Source organism: Protobothrops mucrosquamatus, unplaced genomic scaffold, assembly GCF_001527695.2.
Source record: "Protobothrops mucrosquamatus isolate PMUCROS unplaced genomic scaffold, P.Mucros_1.0 scaffold414, whole genome shotgun sequence".
Classification (NCBI taxonomy): Eukaryota; Metazoa; Chordata; class Lepidosauria; order Squamata; family Viperidae; genus Protobothrops; species Protobothrops mucrosquamatus.
In genome coordinates, this window is record NW_015386743.1 from 303,915 (window position 1) to 323,532 (window position 19,618).

The window sequence follows — 19,618 nt, forward strand, 5'->3', positions numbered from 1 at the left end:
AAAAAGGTTGAGAACCACTGGACCAAGGCTTGCTGTATAAGCGTCTGCTGTTCTGCACTGTTGCTTTTGATAACATAATGCCAACACAATGTTTATGCTGTTACCTTTTCAGGTGCTTATATCTGAAGGATTAGGACACTATGCAAGGGACCCAAAGTTTGTTTCTGCAACAAAACATGAGATTGCAGATGCCTGTGATATGACTATTGACGAGATGGAAAGTGCTGCAAGCCACCTTCTCAATGGAGACATTAGCAATGGAACTAATGGTGACATGTTCCCTATTTTAAATAGACAAGATTACGAACTTCAAGAATTTGGTCCTGGCTTTAGTGATGAAGAGCCAGATACTGGAAAATATGAAGAAGACTTATCTGATGAAATGATATGCATTACAACCTTATAGTATTTAGTGAGAAAAAAAAAGTTTGATTTTAAACAAACAGAAGTGCCTCCTAGTTCTATGATGCTAGGCACTAGTTGGAATCAATAAGGAATCGAGCTTTGCATGAGTGATGTTATTGTCACGTTGTGAGGAAGCCATACTTTTATTTATTAGTACGTGTTTCCAGTATAATGAATCAGGATTCGAATGATTTCTTCAAGGCCTTTGCTACAGAATCGCGGGCGCATCAGGGAACGAAGGCATATCTTTAGAACCAAGAAGATTTTAACCCGTTTGTGTTAAAACAAAAACAGAGAAAGTGGAAAGATTGCTGTCTTCCAATTGTGTTCTGCTGCCTTCTAGAGTGTTCACAATTCTCAGTGGAAAAAAGATTGGCACTTTTAAAGAGGTCTTCAGAAGGCTGTGGTGATGACAATCAAATATGTCATTACCTCTGATCACAAAGCATATCAGAAATCCACTGCATTCAGCATACCCATTCAGATATATTATTTAAAATTAGCTTATTTTTTAAAAAAGCTCCTTAATACATTTTACCAAACTCTTTTTGCAAGAGATTGTTTCATCTGCTGCTGAAAGCGTTTTTCTCATATGTAACAGCAGTTTACATAGTAAAATATCATTAAAAATAGTCTGTTTTATGACTATCATATCAAGGGCAAAATACACTGGAATATTTGCATTTTTACTAATGCACTTGCAACCAGGTTAAAGTAGAACTAGATAGGACAGTTTGTTAAAAACTATATAGCAGAGATTATTGTAAATAAATTCTAATCTACCATAATTTGTATTTGTAAAGAGATGTTCTATATTTTGTAATTATTGTACCGTAATTGAACCGCAGCAATATTTATGGAGCCTCATTATTGCAATTCTTCACTGAATTCTAAATAGAAGTATTTTTACTTGGACTGTATAGCACTATAGAATTAAATATTTAAATAGAGCCACCTTCATTATAAAATGTTTTTGAAGTAAAGATTTTAAAAAACTTGATGCAACAGAGATTTTATAAAATATTTTGAGTCAATTGGATTCTCACTTTACAATGTTAAGACATAGAAAATGAATAATTATAATCTTGTATTTGGAAAGCTATTTGGAATCTACTGTCTTTTTGAGAGAAAAAAACTGGATTTATTTCTACAACTCTTGCAATAACAGCTAGAAACAAGAATAATACGAAAAGCTATCAGTTTGGTAAGGTTTTTTTTAATTTTGAAATAAACACAAATTGAAGTTCCAATCCTACACCATTTTCCTAATAAAAAGCTCCATTGTATAAAATGGTTTTTTTTTTAATGAAGATGCATAGGATTGAACCACCATGAGCATTCTATTTGGTAGAGATTTCCTACATAGATACAATTTACAAAATGGATAGTTAACAAGTTACACAGCTTGAAGTGGAGTGTTTTGATGATGATGATGATGATGATGATGATGATGATGATGATGATGATGATGATGATGATGATGATGATGATGATGATTTACATAACCAAAACATCCCTAAATTGTTGAGAAAATGGCATGGTTGACAAACTTTTTGATGTTCTATATGTAATGTTTTCAGGATTTGTTTTTATGCAATCAAAGGAGGGCTTCAATGTTGTTTGTGATGCAGTAAAATCCCGACACTGAAAATAATATGATTTTGGAGACCAATAAATATCAAAAGTTTATTTTATTAACATTGGATAAATGGACTTGTCCTGCCAAGCAACTTTATCAGGGTTATCTGTATTAACAAAATAGGTAGCAGTTGTCACATTTCAAAACCGTGACATACACAGCTAAGATTAATATAAACATTTTTGTACACAGTGGCAATTTGCTATGGATACCTTACAAACCTCTTCTTTCAAATATCAGGAGAGAATTTAAAGGTTTGTACATTATTTCTTGACCTACATCATTTTGTATGAAAATAAATGCAAAATGTTACTGAGAATAAAATTGTGTAATAATGTTATTATAATTTGTCTCTTCTTACCAACAAATGCAATTCTAAAGATTGGAGATTTCTTTTTGCCCCATAGTTCTGTGTCTGAACCATGGGTTTCTACAGGTTTTGCTTCTTTCTTCCCTAGTCACTGATTTCCATGACACAACAGGGAGCAGTCATCTAAGAAAGTGGGAAACACCCCTACGTTCACAACCTGAATTTGGAAGAGTGACATCATGGCAACAGGAAACATACTCTAAGGCAGGGGTGTCAAACTGCCGGCCCGCGAGCCGGATGCGTCATGCTGAAACCACGCCCACTCCATTGCCGGCAATGGAAAAAAAGTCACGCTATGTCACGACACGTCACATAACGTTGCAAGTTTGACACCCCTGCTCTAAGGTTTGTGATCCAAGTGAGGTTTTCAGAATAATGAGCAATGAAGTGGGTGCTGCTGCTTTTGAACTATTGTTGTCGGTATTGGATATGTTGATGGAAGATTAGAACCATGAAACTGCACATCAGATGGGAGACATGACGCAGGGGAATTCAGCTGGGGCCTGGTTGCAATGGCTGTCATGGCTAGGTAACAAAAGGAGCTGTTGTCAGAGCCTGGCTTGTGGGCCATGGCTGCCAGAATTGATAGCCAAAAAATGTTGCTGCTTCAATGAAAGCTGGTCTGAAAATCTCACTAGTGAATCTCGGCAATGTACAGGGTGAAGGTGGAGGTTTATTCTCCAAGCTTGTGGGTTGGTTTCTGAATGTTTCATTACCAGGCTAGGTAACATCTTCAGCGGAATTTAAGGGATGTCAAAATCAGTGTTCTTCTGTTTAGAAGGGCTTTATGCCGTCAGTAAATCTTGTGTTGGTGAGGTCACGTCAGGTCAGGGTCTTGTGATGGGTCTTGTGTGGGTCACCAGTGAGAATCTTGTGATGGGGAGATTACATCAGGTGAGGGCCATTGGGAGGTGAACTGGTGTGGGGGGGGCTTGTGTGGGTTGGTTGAGGGTTGGTGCTATCTCTGGTTGGTTGATTTGAATTCTGTGCAGTTGATTTGAATTCTGAGATGTTCGTAGGCTGGTTGTAGGTCGAGGTGTCTGTTGATGGAATGTACAGGGTTCTAGCAAGCCATAGAAGGGCCAGCAACAGCGAGAAGTTTTGCTCTATCAAAGCTGTTGAAGCCCTTGGGGACTATGTGACAGGAGTTACCCTGGATGAGAAGCAGGGAATGACTGACAATATCCCCTTTCCCCAGAGTGAAATTGGGATTGATCCTCTAAAGTCTCCTGTCAGAGTGGGGTAGAAACTGGGCCACGTAAAATTGGAAGGAATAGAGAAGGGAGAATGGGAACTTGACTGAGAACAAAGTTAGGCAGATTATTGCCAATTGGGGAGTGTGGCAGAGTTAAGCGCTAAGACAATGTCTGTAGTTGGCTGAAAGGCAGTGAAGATGGCATGTAAGCAACTTGAGGGGAATGGAAAAAGGGAATAGTAGTGTCAGGTCAAGTCAAGAAGCTGTGATAGTGGTGTTGGGCAAACCATTAGGAAAGGGAGAGAGGGAGTTTCATCCTTGGGTCTTGCCATTCAAATTCTGATGGTGGATGAACAAACCAGCTGGTGTATATTACTGAAACCTGGCTGGGTGAAGGCACAGATACTGCCCTTTTAGAGACAGTCTCTCCAAGATTCTGAGTTCTCCACTATTCATGATCCTAAGGAAAGAGGAGGATGGTTGTGATCCTCGTGGAAATCTTGATGGCAATCAAGGGCACTTTAAGGTGATATGTTCCAGATACCATATCTGTGTGGAGTTCAGGCTGTAGGAACCAGTAGGGGATAATGCTTATATATTATCTCTTGCCAGGTTGCATGGCTAATCTTTTCTTGAAATTGCAGAGTTGGATTTGGAAGCCTCTCAGCTGTTTATGCTGGAGTATTTCAACCTTCATGCCTCTATTGGCTCAGGACAACCATGAACTTTTCTTAAATAATATTTGCCCTGAAGCATGTAGGTGGTTGCATATTAAAATTCTTCAGTCTCTGTCCACCTATTCCATCTTATCATCCCATCTTATTGATCTTTCTTTTCTGGAGGCCTAGGTATACAAAAATGTAGTTTAGAAGTTCCTATAATACAACTCATTGATTAGTTTAACCTTTTTTATGCCTGAGTTAGTTCACAACTAAATCCATCTCCTATGGGTTAGCTGATCGGCCATTTTTTAATGGAACACTTGCCAGAAATCGTTCTGTGGATTAAAGTCAACTCCCCCTTGTTTTCAATTAAGGATGCAAATAATCTTGCTTAATGAGACCAATTCAGTGCAAGGCCTTTATTATTCTCTTAATGTATTTAAACAATAAGGTAAGACAAAATAAATCATAGCATTGCCTATAGAAAAAGAGAGCAAAAAAAAAACCCCGAGGCTAAACATAATTATATTAAAATTTGCATATTTCAGAAATAAAATATTTTTGCAAAGCACAAGCAAGATAATTTAATCATGATTATTTCTACTAAAAGCACGGCATCACTTCAGCAGGACTTTCATTCTTTTCTATTCTTTAGTGACCAATTGAAAAAAAATGTCTCAAATGTACAAGATACAGAATATAGGTCAAAGAGGTCTAACCTGAACATAATTCTGCTTCAGTTATTTAGAATAATCCAAGAAAACTATCCTGAATAAAATTCAGCTACAAAATGGTGTCAGTGTGGCAATTTTATTTCATTCTGAGATTAAATGCTGCCTTGTGTACTAGAAAAAATATGTTGCTATTTTCTCTTTACCTTTAGACCGGATGTGGAAAATAGGCAAAATGATAAATATACTAGCCCATCTATTTGTTATTACATAGAATCAAAAGCCATAAACTACATTCTATTTTTGTTATTTTTCCTTCCACTGTTTTGTAGGACTATGCAATATCTGACTTCTGTTTTATGGTAAAAATTTACTGCACATACTATCAAATGTCTATTTATAATAATTATGTGGTTAATCAGATGTTTTAGTAATCTATTATTAACAAATACTAACTGAAGTAAAGCATCTTTTCTATTGTACATCCTTTTTCTTGACATTGAAAGTAGATTTTTGATTTAGTGCTATAGAAAAACATATCAAGTGGTGCTACTCTTTATACATGTTCCTACAGAAAAAGTAGGCCAAGATTCTCCTATGGAGGCAAACTTCTAGTGCAGAGCAAAAAATTAACGCTGAGTTTCCAGAGTTTGAGGTTTATATACTGGAACATTTTTCTCTCGAAGCGGTGGCAATCCCAAGATAAGATCAGCAGCCTTCTCTGCTATCATGATGGTTGGGGCATTTAAATTCCCGCTAACAATACTGGGCATTATTGAGGCGTCAACTACTCTTACATTTTCTGTGCCTATGACTTTGGTCTCAGGATCAACCACAGCAGTAGAATCAGAACTCTGTCCCATTTTGCAAGTGCACGAAGGATGATAGGCACTATCAGCTTTTTGTCTTATGAAAGCATCTATTTCTTTGTCAGACTGAATATGTTCCCCTGGTTGAATCTCAGGCCCACGGAATTCTTCAAATGCTTTCTGAGCAAAGATCTCTCTAGCTAATTTCACACACTGGCGAAACTCCCAGACATCCATTTCTGTTAAAAGAACACAAAACAAGACTAAATCACAATGACTGTGTGCGCAGCACAACCAATATAAACATTAATGCTACATTCTTTCTTTTCAGACAACAGTTCAGAGTAAAATGTCACAACTTAAGATACAGGAAAGGCGGGTAAGGTGGACATTGCTTTACATTTTAATATCTATTTGCCATGAACAAGAAAGAAAATTTTGAATGTAAAATGAGGAAAATTGAAGTAATAGATTTCCTGTACGTACCATTTAGTAGAATAACAATTTTAAAACAGATCTTTGCACATTTAATCCTTCATCCATGACTAATGGAAGAGGAACAGATACAAAGAAGTGGAAAATGCCATCAAAATAAGACTAACAGTGCAACATGCCATTGTCTATAGAAGGTGTAACTATATTGTTCATAGGTGAGTTTAGTTTACAAGCTGAAAACAACAACAACACAGAATATAGATAATTCTGCATTACCTGTTGACAAATAGTTAGGCTCAAGGATTGGATGCTCAGCAGGGTTTGCACTCTTCAGCTTCAGCTTTCCTACACTGGTACTTCGCATAGGGCCAATATGGACCTGTAACAATCCAAGAAGATTCATGGTAAATGGCATCTAAAGGTTCATTATAAAATAACCTAATGGGATTCATAGAAACTTGGGGTTTCACGAATTATTTAGTTATTGCACAGTTGATTTAGGCAATTATTCCAGGTTTCAAAGCTTGGTTTCTACTTCTTTCATTACTCACTGGCTTTAGAGTGAAAATCACATCTTGTATTAATTATATTTTTATATTAAAATGAGGGTAGTTAATAATTGGTTAACAAACACAAGAGATCCACAAAACCCTTTACAATGTGAAGATGCCTTTTTAGAGGTTTTGGATGAATTATATTGTCTGTATATCGATTGAATGAGAATCTATGTCATCTCTGGTTAAGCCTTCTGCCCACCAACAAAGGGATTGGGAACTATTTCCAAAAGTACAATGTGCTTCTTTAATTATATGCTCCAAGAAAATGAACAACCTTTCAGGAAAATATTTCTGTCCAGTGGATATTCTAATGTTGTAATTGGTATTACTACTCACCTGATAAGCTTCCAACTGTGAGGCAACCCGCCCATGGTCAATCACCTGAGAAGGGAGGAAATGGAACTGGATATCAGGGTGAGAAATGCCTGGACGACTTCTTATAAATCCACCAGTCTCTAAATGGGCAGTGGCTCCATCTCCTGAAAGGTGAAACAGCAAACACCAGATACATAAATAATGAAAATGGAAGAATGAGGGTTTCAAAAAATCATTTTACATTCCCTGTATTTTATGCTATGAACATTCACCACACACAGTAAAAATTGTACCTAAGACTCATTACTAAAACTTTGTGGTTGGAGTCCAGTTCGCAGGACATAGTTACCACCTGCTTTTGGGACTGTACTCATTGGATGATGCATCATGTAAGTCATAATTTGTTGAACAAGCCATAGTGGCCTTGGTCATAAATAACATATATTAATTCAAAACAATCCCAAATCATATTATAGCTTATGAAATCAAGAGCATGTCTCGTTTACCATGAAAGCGTTCGCAGTTGAAATAGGTTTTCTTTTCGCTTTAGAAATATACTTAATTTATAACATGCAGTGTACTTTGTAATCAGGTATAATTGCTTTTATATATTATTTGACCATTTAAAATATTTAAAAGTATATATTCATATTAATTTATTTTAAATTGCCTTAGCTGTCATAAAATTATTGCACTTGAGAATGTTAAGTTATTAACATGGAACAGTATTAGTGTTATTGACCAGCACACAAGAAAAACAGTTATACAACAGTAACAATAATTATTTGTGCTTCTATTCTAAATATTCTTTGAATGCTGCAGCCAATCTTAGAATTCTCAATAATTTCTATAAATATTAACTTCCTGTTTGTTACAAGAGATTAACAACTAAGCATTATTTGAAAATCCAGTGAAGTAAAGCTACTTGCAGACGTAGTCTGAAATTCTGAAAAACCCTTGATTTCCTTATCTGGAATGAAAGTGTGTCAAATGAATCATCTACAAGAAAAAAAACTATTATCAATAGACAGATTCATGAAATCTTTAGTTTAAAAGCTGATTTATATCTCTAGCAAAATGAGAACATAACAAAATATAATTCTAAATCATACCTGTGGATTTCCAGAACCATTCAAGACCAATTTTGATCATTTGAAGAGGCTTTTGTGATTTATACAGTGTTAGAGGTTGAGTGCACTTTTGCTGTATGTACACTTCCAAATGATCTTGGAGATTCTGGCCAACCCCTAGCAGAAATGACCAAAAAAAGTCCAATGTATGCATACTACAAATATTTACAATTATATTTACAAATATATGGAACTCAGACAATGCAGCATTTTGGTTTGAAAAGCAGAAAGATTTTCCAAGTGCCCATGGGTGTCTGCACAGCACTTGTCTGCAATTCTGTAAATGAAATTGGTCTTTCCTGGGATTACGTAACTACTAAAAAGGGAATTCATGTCAACCTAGGAAAGGACACAGCTATAATAATAATAATAATAATGATAAAGTTGGAAGGGACCTTGGAGGTCATCTAGTCCAACCCCCTGCTCAGGCAGGAAACCCTATACCATTTGGGACAAATGGCTGTCCAGTTTCTTCTTAAAAACTTCCAGTGTTGGTGCATTCACCGCTTCTGGAGGCAGGTTGTTCCACTGGTTAATTGTTCTCACTGTCAGGAAGTTTCTCCTTAGTTCTAGGTTGCTTCTCTCTTTTAAGAGAGAAGGAGTTGATTTAAGGAGTTCTTGGAAGAGGCTATGACAGGGGTAGGCAACCTTGGCTCTTTTATGACTCAGTGGACTTCAACTCCCAGAATTCCTGAGCCAAGGTTGTCTACCCCTGGGCTATGGGAACATCTAAACACCTTTTACTTTCAAATTCAACCCAGCCTTATACGGAACTATACTGAATCTATCATACACACCTGAAAGATGGCAGACACTAGGGATTCCTAATTTTTTTAGATCATCTGCATTTCCAACTCCAGATAGCAGAAGTAACTGTGGAGAATTTATGGCACCACCACTTAAAATAACTTCCTTAGTAGCAAAAACCTGAAATAAAATAATAGCAATTTAATCAGACTAAATTTTGATAGACTCAAGTCAATATAAAATAATGCTATTGATTTGTAGCCTTCCGTTTTCATACTCATGTTATATCTACAAGTTTTGTAACCTAGAAATTATTAAAATATGCTCTATCATACATTTTTAAATAAAGTTTCCTTTTAAGCAATGCTAATATTTCCTGCCCATCCAAACATACTTACTAAACTTTTCTCCTTGTTAACATAAACTATTCTTCAAAATTTAATACTAAATCAAAAGCTTTTATTAGTGCAAATAATGTATTGTTCTCCTGACAAATGCCTCTTTTCCCCCTAAACCAGGGGTGTCAAACTGCTGGCCCATGGGCCGGATGCATCACACAGAAGTTGCACCCAGCCCAGCTCCAGCAAGGGGAAAAAAGTCACAATACGTCACGACACATGACCCGAGTTTGACACCCCTGCCCTAAACTGTATCTCACATTACTCAAATAATCCCATTAAAATAAACATTTGCTTTGTATTATCAATCAAAACAATAGTTTCAATATGTATCATCAACCAAAAAACATGCACATTCTGGAGATCAAAGAAAATATTGGTTTCTCACATTCTTCTATTGAATAGTCATCTGGCAGCACAAATCTGCAAGTGACTAATCATATCATAGCAGTGGTACTGAAAACAACATAGCACAGAAAGATTTAGCTTAACTTAACCATTTATAATGTGGCTAATTCCAGAGTACAATTTTAACAATGTAATGCATTCTTCAAAAACTTCCACACTACATTTTTATAATATTGCAATTATAACATAGGAAAACAATTTGTCTTATGAACTGCCATTTTTTTTAAATTTAAAGAAAGCGCAGGAATAAACTATTTTCACAACTGAAAAGAAGTCATCCTTAAGAATTCCTAATTTTAAGCCTGGAACTAATATATATGAACTTATTAATAAATGAGCTGGACTCAGTGGTGAAAGAATTGCACCCAGAGTTGCTGATAATCACTAAATAAAATAACTCAAAACACAAAGTATCTATGAAAGCTTCAAATTAATATAGTGAAGGGGCATTCAAACTAGCAGTGCAGTTTCAAGGTAGCAAAAAGTCAATTATCAAAGGAAACTTAGTAAATACAGACTTTTTTCTTTCTCTTTAAAATATTAGAATGACAGTATTTTCAATGAAAGAAATAGCTATTTTCAAACCAGTATGGATTTCATTTTGAGAAGTTGGGGGGCTGGGGGGAACCCAACTAACTCAAAAGCCAACATAAATGAAAAAGTGCAGAATGGAGTGGTACCCATTATAGTTTGATCAGGTTACAGCAATGCTTTCTTGAGATTAATACGTGACATGGATTTGAAGTGTCAATTGTATTTTGCTCTTATTTCAACAATATAAGAGCCTTTACTACAACTCTAATGAGCCAAAAATGAAAAGTTAGTAGAAGCTGCTAGTTGATTTTCTTTTCAAAGTTGAAGAAACAATACTGCACATTCTTACCTTTTTCTTTTCTCCATTTTTAATATACTCAATACCAATTGCTTTGGTCCCCTCAAATAAAACTTTTGTAACAAGTGTACTGACTTCTGCAGACAGGTTTGGACGTGACAAAGCAGGATGAAGATATGCACTAGCTGTACTCCACCTTTTACCTATAAAATGCATGTTTTTATTGTGACAATAACTGCAACACAAATAATTTATGTTATTTCAGTATGGTAAACTGCTCTGGGAAAATCTGGTTTTAAATGTTTAATAAATAAAATAAATACCAAAATAATTTTATCTGTTCTATTGTGATTATATATTAACATTTTAAAGTTATTACCGTACTCCACAACTGAAGATTAATCAAGGCAGAGTAATAATGCAAATTTATTTACTAGGGTTGCCAGGTGTCCACTATTTGAGTGGACAGTCCGCTTTTTTCACATTATGTTCACTATTTTTTTTCACAAAATAGTGGACATTTTTTTTATTCAAAAGCTTTATGATGAAATGGTACGTAATCTAAAGCTGTACAGTCTACTTTTTTACTACTTAACCACCACCCCCCGCTTGTCTGCTATTTTTTGGAAGCAGACCTGGCAACCCTATTATTTACAAAAGACAAAAAAATACTAAAAACATGTAAAAAATTAAAAAACAACAGCTTGAATCCTTTTCTGAGAAACAGAAAGAAAGTGAAGATTAAATGGAACTCAGCTGAAAATGGAGTCCATTTCATAGTTTGAGAAAAATATTTTACTACATGACTGACAGGCAAGTTTTTGAAAGTGGAGAAAAAGGCCACTTCTGATCCAGACAGTCACATATTAATCAGATAATCTGTAAAATAATCAAGTCCTAAATCTTAACAATTTCTCAATTGAAATACAGTGATACATTGATATTCATTATTAATTGGTTACAGGAGGAGTGATGAATACAAAAACGATGAGTACCAAACAATTTTTTTCCCATAAGGAATAATGTAGCGAGTCACAAGGAAGCTGACACCAACAAGTTGTAGCTTGTGCATTTAGTACCAAACAATGAGTACCAGGACAAAATGCACTGAATACTAAATTCGATGAGTTTCAAAGCAGTTGAGTACCAGGATACCACTGTATATTAAACTGTCAGTCCTCTCCCCACAAAAAATGACAACCAGATTTTTCAATGAGAGGAATCTTATTGTGATACCATACACCACTTACAAGCCTGATCTTCCTGCTGCTATATGTGTGGGTAGAAACCAATTCAAAACCCAAATCTCAGTCTATCTCTTCAGTTGATTGACTATAGCAGTGGTGGTGAACCTATGGCACACATGCCAGAGGCGGCACTCAGAGCCCTCTCTGTGGGCATGCATGCCATCGCCCCAGCCCCTCCTTGCCCTGCAGCCCCCTCCTCACCAGTACCCCCCCCAGAGGAGAGTCGCACCCAAATGCAGCCCGCGCGGAGGAGTGCAGCCAAGGACATGGCAGCCGGGCAGCAGGGACAGGACTCCACCCTCGTGCCCCATCACGCTCAGTTGATGCTGTGGGGCACGGGCAGAGGGCATGGCCTCCATGGCATTGCTGGGCCGCCTGGGCAATCTGCGGCAAGCCGTGGAGGCAGTGAGTGGCCCTACGGGTGGGTGGGGTAGGGGCGGGGGTTGGTGGAGCGGGCAAAGCAGGGCTGGTTTTGGGGCACTCGGTCTCTAAAAGGTTCGCCATCACTGGACTATAGGCTTATATTGCCTTGATTTAGGTTCAGCTTGCTTCTCTAATTTAATATTGAGAAAGATAATGTTTGAGTATATTGACTTCGAATAAAACTATACCTATCTCAATAAATGGAGCCAAGGATAATTTCTATTTAGAGGTTTAGGTTTGTGGCAGGTCTGACAGACTGTTATAATTTTATTTAATATTTCTCATAAACTATGGGTGTCAAATGCCTATAAAACCTTTAAGTCTGGCATGCAGTACTGGCCCTAAATCTACATTGTTGCTCTGTACTGGGTTTAATTCAGGCATTCATTTCTATTTTAACAGCTGCCATTGTGGACAATTATAATTATCTAAGGATCAAGCAAAAAATAGTTTAAGTTGCAGTTCTGGATTTGTATGCCAAACCCCTTGCCATGGCAAAAAAAATATCTACCTTTCCACACAACCTTTAAAAATGAAACAGATTAAACAAAAACCAGATGGTTAATGTTTTATCATTCAGTTGCTGCTCTATTGTGTATTTAATGTGGAAAGAAATTGGTCTGTCAGCCAAAATAAATAATTCCAGTGAACCAGCAAATGAATGAAGTTAATAATGGCTATGAGTTTATAATTTATTTATTTATAAAATGTAAAGTCCACCCATCTTACCTCAGGATAACCCAGGGCAGCTTACAATAGTAAAAAATAAAAACTATATAAACCAAAAAGATAAATAAGTTAGTACACGCCACTTTCATATTGATTTACCAAGATCATTAAGTATTTCCTTGTGGGAATTTTGTTAGGTATAAGTGTAGGTACTATTCTGGCAGGAGGAATACTTCAACTTTGATTTTGTCCAGAGCATTTTACAAGACAGAGATACTCATGAGAAACATTAATTTTATGATATATCTTGCAATGTCAGTTCTTCCATAATGAATATTTAAAATCGATTGTTACTTGATATAAGGTTTATGCTGTAATTAATTTATTTTATTCACAGTTGTATTTTGAAAGGAAGGGTTAACCTGAATACAGCAACATCTATGGACAGTATCAAAACAGGCAAAATGGAGGAGACAGTTTAGGATGCAAACAGTGCTCCCTTTGTATGTGCGTCAATGTCACATATGCATTTACAAGGGGACAGGCTTGCATCACAACATCACCTCTGTCATCTTGCCTGTTTTGACAGATTCCTCTGGAAGCTGCTGCTTTAATAGTCCAAAAGAATGTCTGCTGAGAAAGAACTGTGACTAATGCTATCAATTCTCAGACCAGGAATAAATATATCAGTCGCTACGTTTCAGTTTCACACTGAAAAGTTCACACTCTAATAATTACATTTATAAAGTTTGTCATTTTTCTACTTGTGTACTTTTGAAGAATATTCCAGTTTACACTAATTTATGGTGACACGATTACATAAAATTATTTACAGTAATCTTAATACAGGTAATCCTCGATTCACAACATTTGCTTATTGTTCATTCAAAGTTACAACGGCACTGAAAAAAGTGACTTGCAGCTGGTCTTCACACAACCATTGTACCATCCCCCCCAGTTACATGATCAAAACTGCGTGCTTGGCAAATGGCATATATTTACAAGGGTTCCGGTGTCCCAGAACCTCGTGGTCACCATTTTGCAATGTTCCCTGCTGGCTTCCGATAAGCAAAGTCAATGGCGGAAGCCAGATTTGCTTATTGAACATACGATTCACTTAAGAGTTGCTCTTTGAGGGAGATGGGCTGTCTCTAAATATGGTATATAAATAAATAAGCAACTGCAGTGATTCACTTCACAACAATAACAAAAAAAGGTTGTGAAATTGAGGGTGATTCATTTAACAACCACCTTGCTTAGCAACAGAAATTCTGGTCCCAATGGTGGTCAATTAAACTAATACTCCCTCTATATAAATATAGGGGGAGTATTAGTTTAATTACCTAATCTAATTTAAATTTAAAAAATAAATGAAATTTAGGTTTGATATATAGCCCTCAATATTCCACTTAAATAGCAGGACTAGCCCTTGTTCCCACCCACCCCCCCACACACAAAGTTTCACACCTTCTAGTCCAACCTCTTTCTCAAGGCATGCTATTAGCTACTTAAAAGAAAACATCAGCAATTATGGGCTTTTTTCATTATGAAAAAGTTTTCAAATCATTATAAGAGTTTACAAAGACTGGTGTTCGTGCCTACTACAAACAGAACACGTCAAAGCTAACCTTTATATATTGTCATATCCATCCAGCCAAAGCCTTCTTGTTGAAAACCATTCATATCGTCCGTGAAAGGGTACCCAGCTTGCTGAGCTGCATCCAGGAATGTGCAATGAAGAGGGTTTTTTGTTTTTCCCCTTGACACATGAAGTGGGCCGTCCCCTCCTCGATAAAGATCAGCCCCTAACTCATGAGTTTGTGCTCTCTTAAAATATGGCAAACAGAATTCATAGTCCCATCCAACAGCCCCTTCTTGACTCCACCTGTTATAATCTTCTGCATGGCCCCGAATGTACACCATGGCATTGAGGGATGAGGAACCACCCCAGACTCGTCCTCTGGGCCAGTACATGATACGATTATCCATGTGTTTTTGGGGTGTTGTATGGTAGTACCAGTTGTATTTCTCATCACAGAGATTGTAAGTTAAAGCAGCAGGCATATGAATCTTCCACAATAATTGTTTGCTACCTAAAACAGTATCTTTGGGACCTGCTTCAAGTAGCTTCACAGTGTGGTGAGGATCTTCAGTCAATCGGTTGGCTAAAACGCATCCTGCAGACCCAGCTCCGACTATTATATAACTGAAAGAGTCCATATTTTTAGAATTAAGTGGAGAGGATGCTTGTGAAGATCTCATTTTTTGTCCTTTGAAAGCTTTTGAACTCTTCGGTATACATCTTTTGAATAATTCTTTGTGGGTTTGACAGATAAAGCCATGCTTTTGAGCACCTTTGATTAAGAAAGACATTATTTCCTATGATATTTCAGATGTAGTCAATTTGGGTCCAAATATTCTAATCTAGAAAGGGAAAAAATGATCTTAGTAAAATGAAATATAACACAAAAAGAATATATATTAATGTACGATATAAACTATTTATGTCACTGTATCATTTAAAATGGCTTAAATCATACATTTCTTTAAGCACAAAATTGAAATATGGGGAGAGGCAGGTTAAAAGATATAAAATTTGAATTTCTTTTAATGGATGTTAGGTTAGTGCACATATTACTTTGAAACTTTTACAGTATTGCCATTGCAAAACATCTTCACTTTATGGATTGTTAAACAAAACTTTGTAGTTCCTCACTCACATTTCATCTAATTGTGACAAAACTCATCTGTTACTTTGCATTTCTCAAAAGCAAAACCACTTTCAACATTACTTCTTATATAATTATATATCACTTTTTATAGACCTTCTGGAGAACTGTGGGGTATCAGGGGAATGGAAGTGTCCAAGGTAGATAGGTATGAGTTTAATTTATGTATTTTGCTTTTTTCACCATCCACTTTTCATCCACTTGCTTCTCCTACCCCCATTTTGGGCACCCAATATGTATTCAGAAGTATGCATTAAATCCAGTTAAATCCACTATGGATTCAAATATCCACATGATGACTGGGGAGAAAGGTCGCTCCACGCAATGGTCCTATTTCTTCAGTCCATGCAAAGCAGTAGATTTTGCGTAGATTTCCTGCTTGAGCCAGAAGCTACTATTTGTTTGTATTTACTGCACTGAGTTCTGGGTCACAAGGCAGCAAACATGGCGTATTTTATCTTGTCAACCTGTGAGGTTAATTAGCAGTGTGAGAATGATCCTGCCCGAGCAGGGGGTTGGACTAGATGACCTCCAAGGTCCCTTCCAACTTTATTATTATCTCCCTGATCAAGGGGGAATTTGAACCTGTGTCACACCAGTCCTAGCCCAACATCCAACTACAGCACAGTACAGTACACTGCTTCCGAGACTGCAGTCACCTTTAAATATTTAAGTTTTAAACACTGAAGATGCACATTTAAAGTCCTGTGTAAAGTCCCATTTAAAGTGATCTGAGATTTAAACCAGGGCTTTTCAACCAGTGGTATGGGTACCACCTGTGGTACATTGGCACCTGGCAGGTGGTACGCGACCATCCTAGAAAAGTGGTAGCGGGGGAGGGGAATGAACTGAACTGGTGGCAGCACCACACAAGCCTGAGCGAGAGATGGCTGGAGCTGCAGGGCTGTCAGGGCTCAGTGGAAGTGCCAGGATCAGCACCAGGCTCCAGGTGGAGCTCTCAGAGCTGATCCTGGTGCTTCTGCTGAGCCCAGAAGAAGCACCGATCAGCTGGAAAGCAGCACTGATCCTGGTGCTTCTGCTGAGCCCAGAAGAAGCGCTGATCAGCTGGAATGTTGCAGCATCTCCAGGGTCTTGTGATTTACAGTCAGATGCTTGGCAACTGATTCATATTTATGACGGTCATAGTGTCCCAGGGTCATGTGAATTGACCAAAACCTGCTGCAACCACCCAGCAGATGGGGAGGGGGAATAAAAGCCAAACACCCACCCCACCCCCTCTGCCAATCCTCAACAGAAATGCTCACAACGATGAAAATCTCGGACAGGAGGAAGAGCGCCGCCGGGTGGGCAGGCAGGTGTCTTGCTCGGCTGTGGCTTGGGGGCACTTTTTCAGTGCCATTGTAACTTCGAACAGTCACTAAGCAAATTGTTGTAAGTCGAGGACTACCTGTACTTTATCACTTTTTTCCTTTTTGGGGTGGGTCATCAGGTTTTGACACCTTGCTAGGCGACTGGTGATACTCGGATGTTGCCATATCCTAAAAGTGGTACAATGGGTGAAAAGGTTGAAAAGCCCTGATTTAAACAATCAAAACAGACAAACTCAGAAGTGCAGAACCGAGATTAACTCCATGCAAAAACTAAAAACGGTCATTTTAATTGATTTTCGACAAATGAAGGGGAGGAGGCGAAGGCGGCGTGAATATCAAAAGATTCTCATACAAGTGCTTTGGATTCTTTCTTAGGCTAAAGCTTTTGATTTCACAGAAGAGTAAGATACCTGTCACACCAAACCCTTCGTTCACATCTCCCACCCTGCTTTGCCTAGCGCAAAGGCTCCCGGTATCGGTTCCCCGGGCTAAGAAAGCTGCCCTTCCTTTTCCTGAGAACTTCCACTCAATTTGTACTTGTTGCACAAGAGCAGAGCGGCTCCTTTTTAAAGACCGCCTGGATTCTGCCAAGCGCTCCAACTCGGCTCGCTGCCCCAGGAACTTTAAAGCGGGGGGGGGGGGGGGGGGGGGACAACAGAGATCTCGTTTCTCCGGCAACCCAACCGATTCCGCCATGCCGAGCGTTCTCTCACCCCACCCGACTCTGCCTCCTTCGCTCACGTCCTCTGCCAACGCAGCCCCGCCCCGCCCAGCCGCCACGTGCTGCTTCACCTACTCACTGCCGGCTAAGCTTGGCGCGCGCCACTCCGTCTCCCGGGGATCCTGGAGCTTCGCTTCATTCCTCGCAAAGCTCCTACGCTCCTGGCGCTCCGGTGAGGAGGAGCGAAACTTTCGAGCGCCGACTTTCGGCTTTGCTGACGGGCATCTGCCCAGTCCAAAGAGCACCCGGGCAGGCACTAGAAGGAGGCGGGCCCCTGCGGGGGTTGGACTGCCAGGATTCTCCATGTTAGATAGATGGAGGCGTCTCGTTCCTCTCCTCCCCCTTTTAGTTCCTGGAAGGAGTGCGCGGAGAAAAGAGCGGGATGGTTCAGGGGTTCTCAACCTTGGCAACTTTAAGACTTGTGGACTTCAACTCCCAGAATTCCTCAGCCAGCTTTGCTGGCTGAGGAATTCTGGGAGTTGAAGTCCACAAGTCTTAAAGTTGCCAAGGTTGAGAACCCCGGGCCTGTCTTCAGAGGTGTAATGATCGCTCGCAACGTTTCTTTGTACACTAATGTGGGCCGCCTCCGGGTCTGGGAGCAGGTCGGTTGCAGACAAGCGACTTGAATAAACGCCTTCCTTCTCCACTTCATTCCTCACCTGCATCAATATGAAAGATTTTCTAGCTGAAAGCATGGGTTTCTTTCAGTGTTTCTCCTTTTCCCTTCCAGGTTACAGTGATACTTTTACAAGAGTAATACATTCAATAAATAAATAAATTTTAGTAATTCCAGACAACTTGATTCTTTGTGTCTTAATTTTTTTTTTAAAAAACAACAACAACCCAACTTCTGGAAACCTTTTTGACAACTTACATCTCTTATCTGTCCTGATGTGGAAGAACACTGACCCCTTCCCTACTTCAAAGTTCCCTCCCCCATCTAACTACACAAAAGGATACTTTTTAAAATGTTTAGCGAGTAAAGTTTAGCCTTAATCGGTGCACGTATAAAACTGATAATTGGGAATATAATAAAAGCTTAAGACAATATATAATGGAAATGAATTTCTTGCTGTATCTTATCAAAAAGCCAACTTATTATCTAATCACAGTACAAATGTACCCTGGCAACTTACTTCTTCTGCAGTGTACCACCCCTGAGTGAGCCAGGCTTAAGTCATCTATACCTGTCTTAAGTTTTAAGATAGTGTTTTCCCACTTATGCCAGCAGCAACCAACAGCAAGAACAAGGTAAGCATTTTGCTGACTGTTTTATTGATTATGTAGTTAGGTCACGGGTGTCAAACTCAATCATGTCGCATGACATATCGTGACCTATCACAATGTTTTTTACCTTTGTGGAGCCGGGGTGGATGTGGCCTGCGCATGACGCATCCAGCCCACGGGCCGCCAGTTTAAGTTAGGTGATTGGAGAAGAAGAAGGACAGTATGGCACCTATTGACCACTCCTATTCCCTAAGACCCTGGGCTTTCCCTGCTTACACCTTCCTTCTTTCCCCTTCTCAGGTGAGATAGAAAAGCTACAGCCTATCAAACATAGCAACTGAGGGAGCAACCACAGTTTTTGAGATAACAAACTTGGAAATGGAGTATTTTTGAAAGATGGCTAAATTTACATGTCAGCCATCTAACAAAATCATCTGCAAATTCCAGGTGTCCCACTAACTTGTGATGTTCAGAAAGGGGTGGACTGTAGAACCAGTGGGTTTAACTAATACAGAGGGTTCAATCCTCTACAACAGGGGTAGTCAACCTTGGCTCTTTTATGACTCGTGGACTTCAACTCCCAGAATTCCTGAGCCAGCTTAGCTGGCTCAGGAATTCTGGGAGTTGAAGTCCACGAGTCATAAAAGAGCCAAGGTTGACTACCCCTGCTCTACAACATACTCAAAAGCAGGATTCCA

General features: G+C 38.6%; 2 protein-coding genes across 2 annotated transcripts in view; one reads left to right on the top strand and one right to left on the bottom strand.

The window, feature by feature from the left end:
* CACNA1D (calcium voltage-gated channel subunit alpha1 D) overlaps nucleotides 1-406 on the top strand; it is a 226,580-nt gene extending 226,174 nt beyond the window's left edge. Inside the window, exon 48 of the mRNA XM_015816206.1 lies at nucleotides 113-406. Within this exon, the coding sequence (XP_015671692.1) occupies nucleotides 113-406 (294 nt within the window). The remainder of the gene's footprint in view (nucleotides 1-112) is intronic.
* A 4,269-nt stretch (nucleotides 407-4,675) lies between these two features.
* On the bottom strand, nucleotides 4,676-17,896 carry CHDH (choline dehydrogenase). The gene is made up of 8 exons (XM_015816201.2): nucleotides 17,773-17,896; nucleotides 14,541-15,336; nucleotides 10,625-10,776; nucleotides 8,986-9,115; nucleotides 8,171-8,305; nucleotides 7,080-7,222; nucleotides 6,463-6,565; nucleotides 4,676-5,990 (listed from the first exon to the last, which is right to left on the bottom strand). Exons 2-8 carry the CDS (start codon nucleotides 15,283-15,285, stop codon nucleotides 5,572-5,574), a joined length of 1,827 nt encoding a protein of 608 aa, XP_015671687.1. The 5' UTR covers nucleotides 15,286-15,336; nucleotides 17,773-17,896; the 3' UTR covers nucleotides 4,676-5,571.
* Between the last annotated feature and the right edge of the window lie 1,722 nt (nucleotides 17,897-19,618).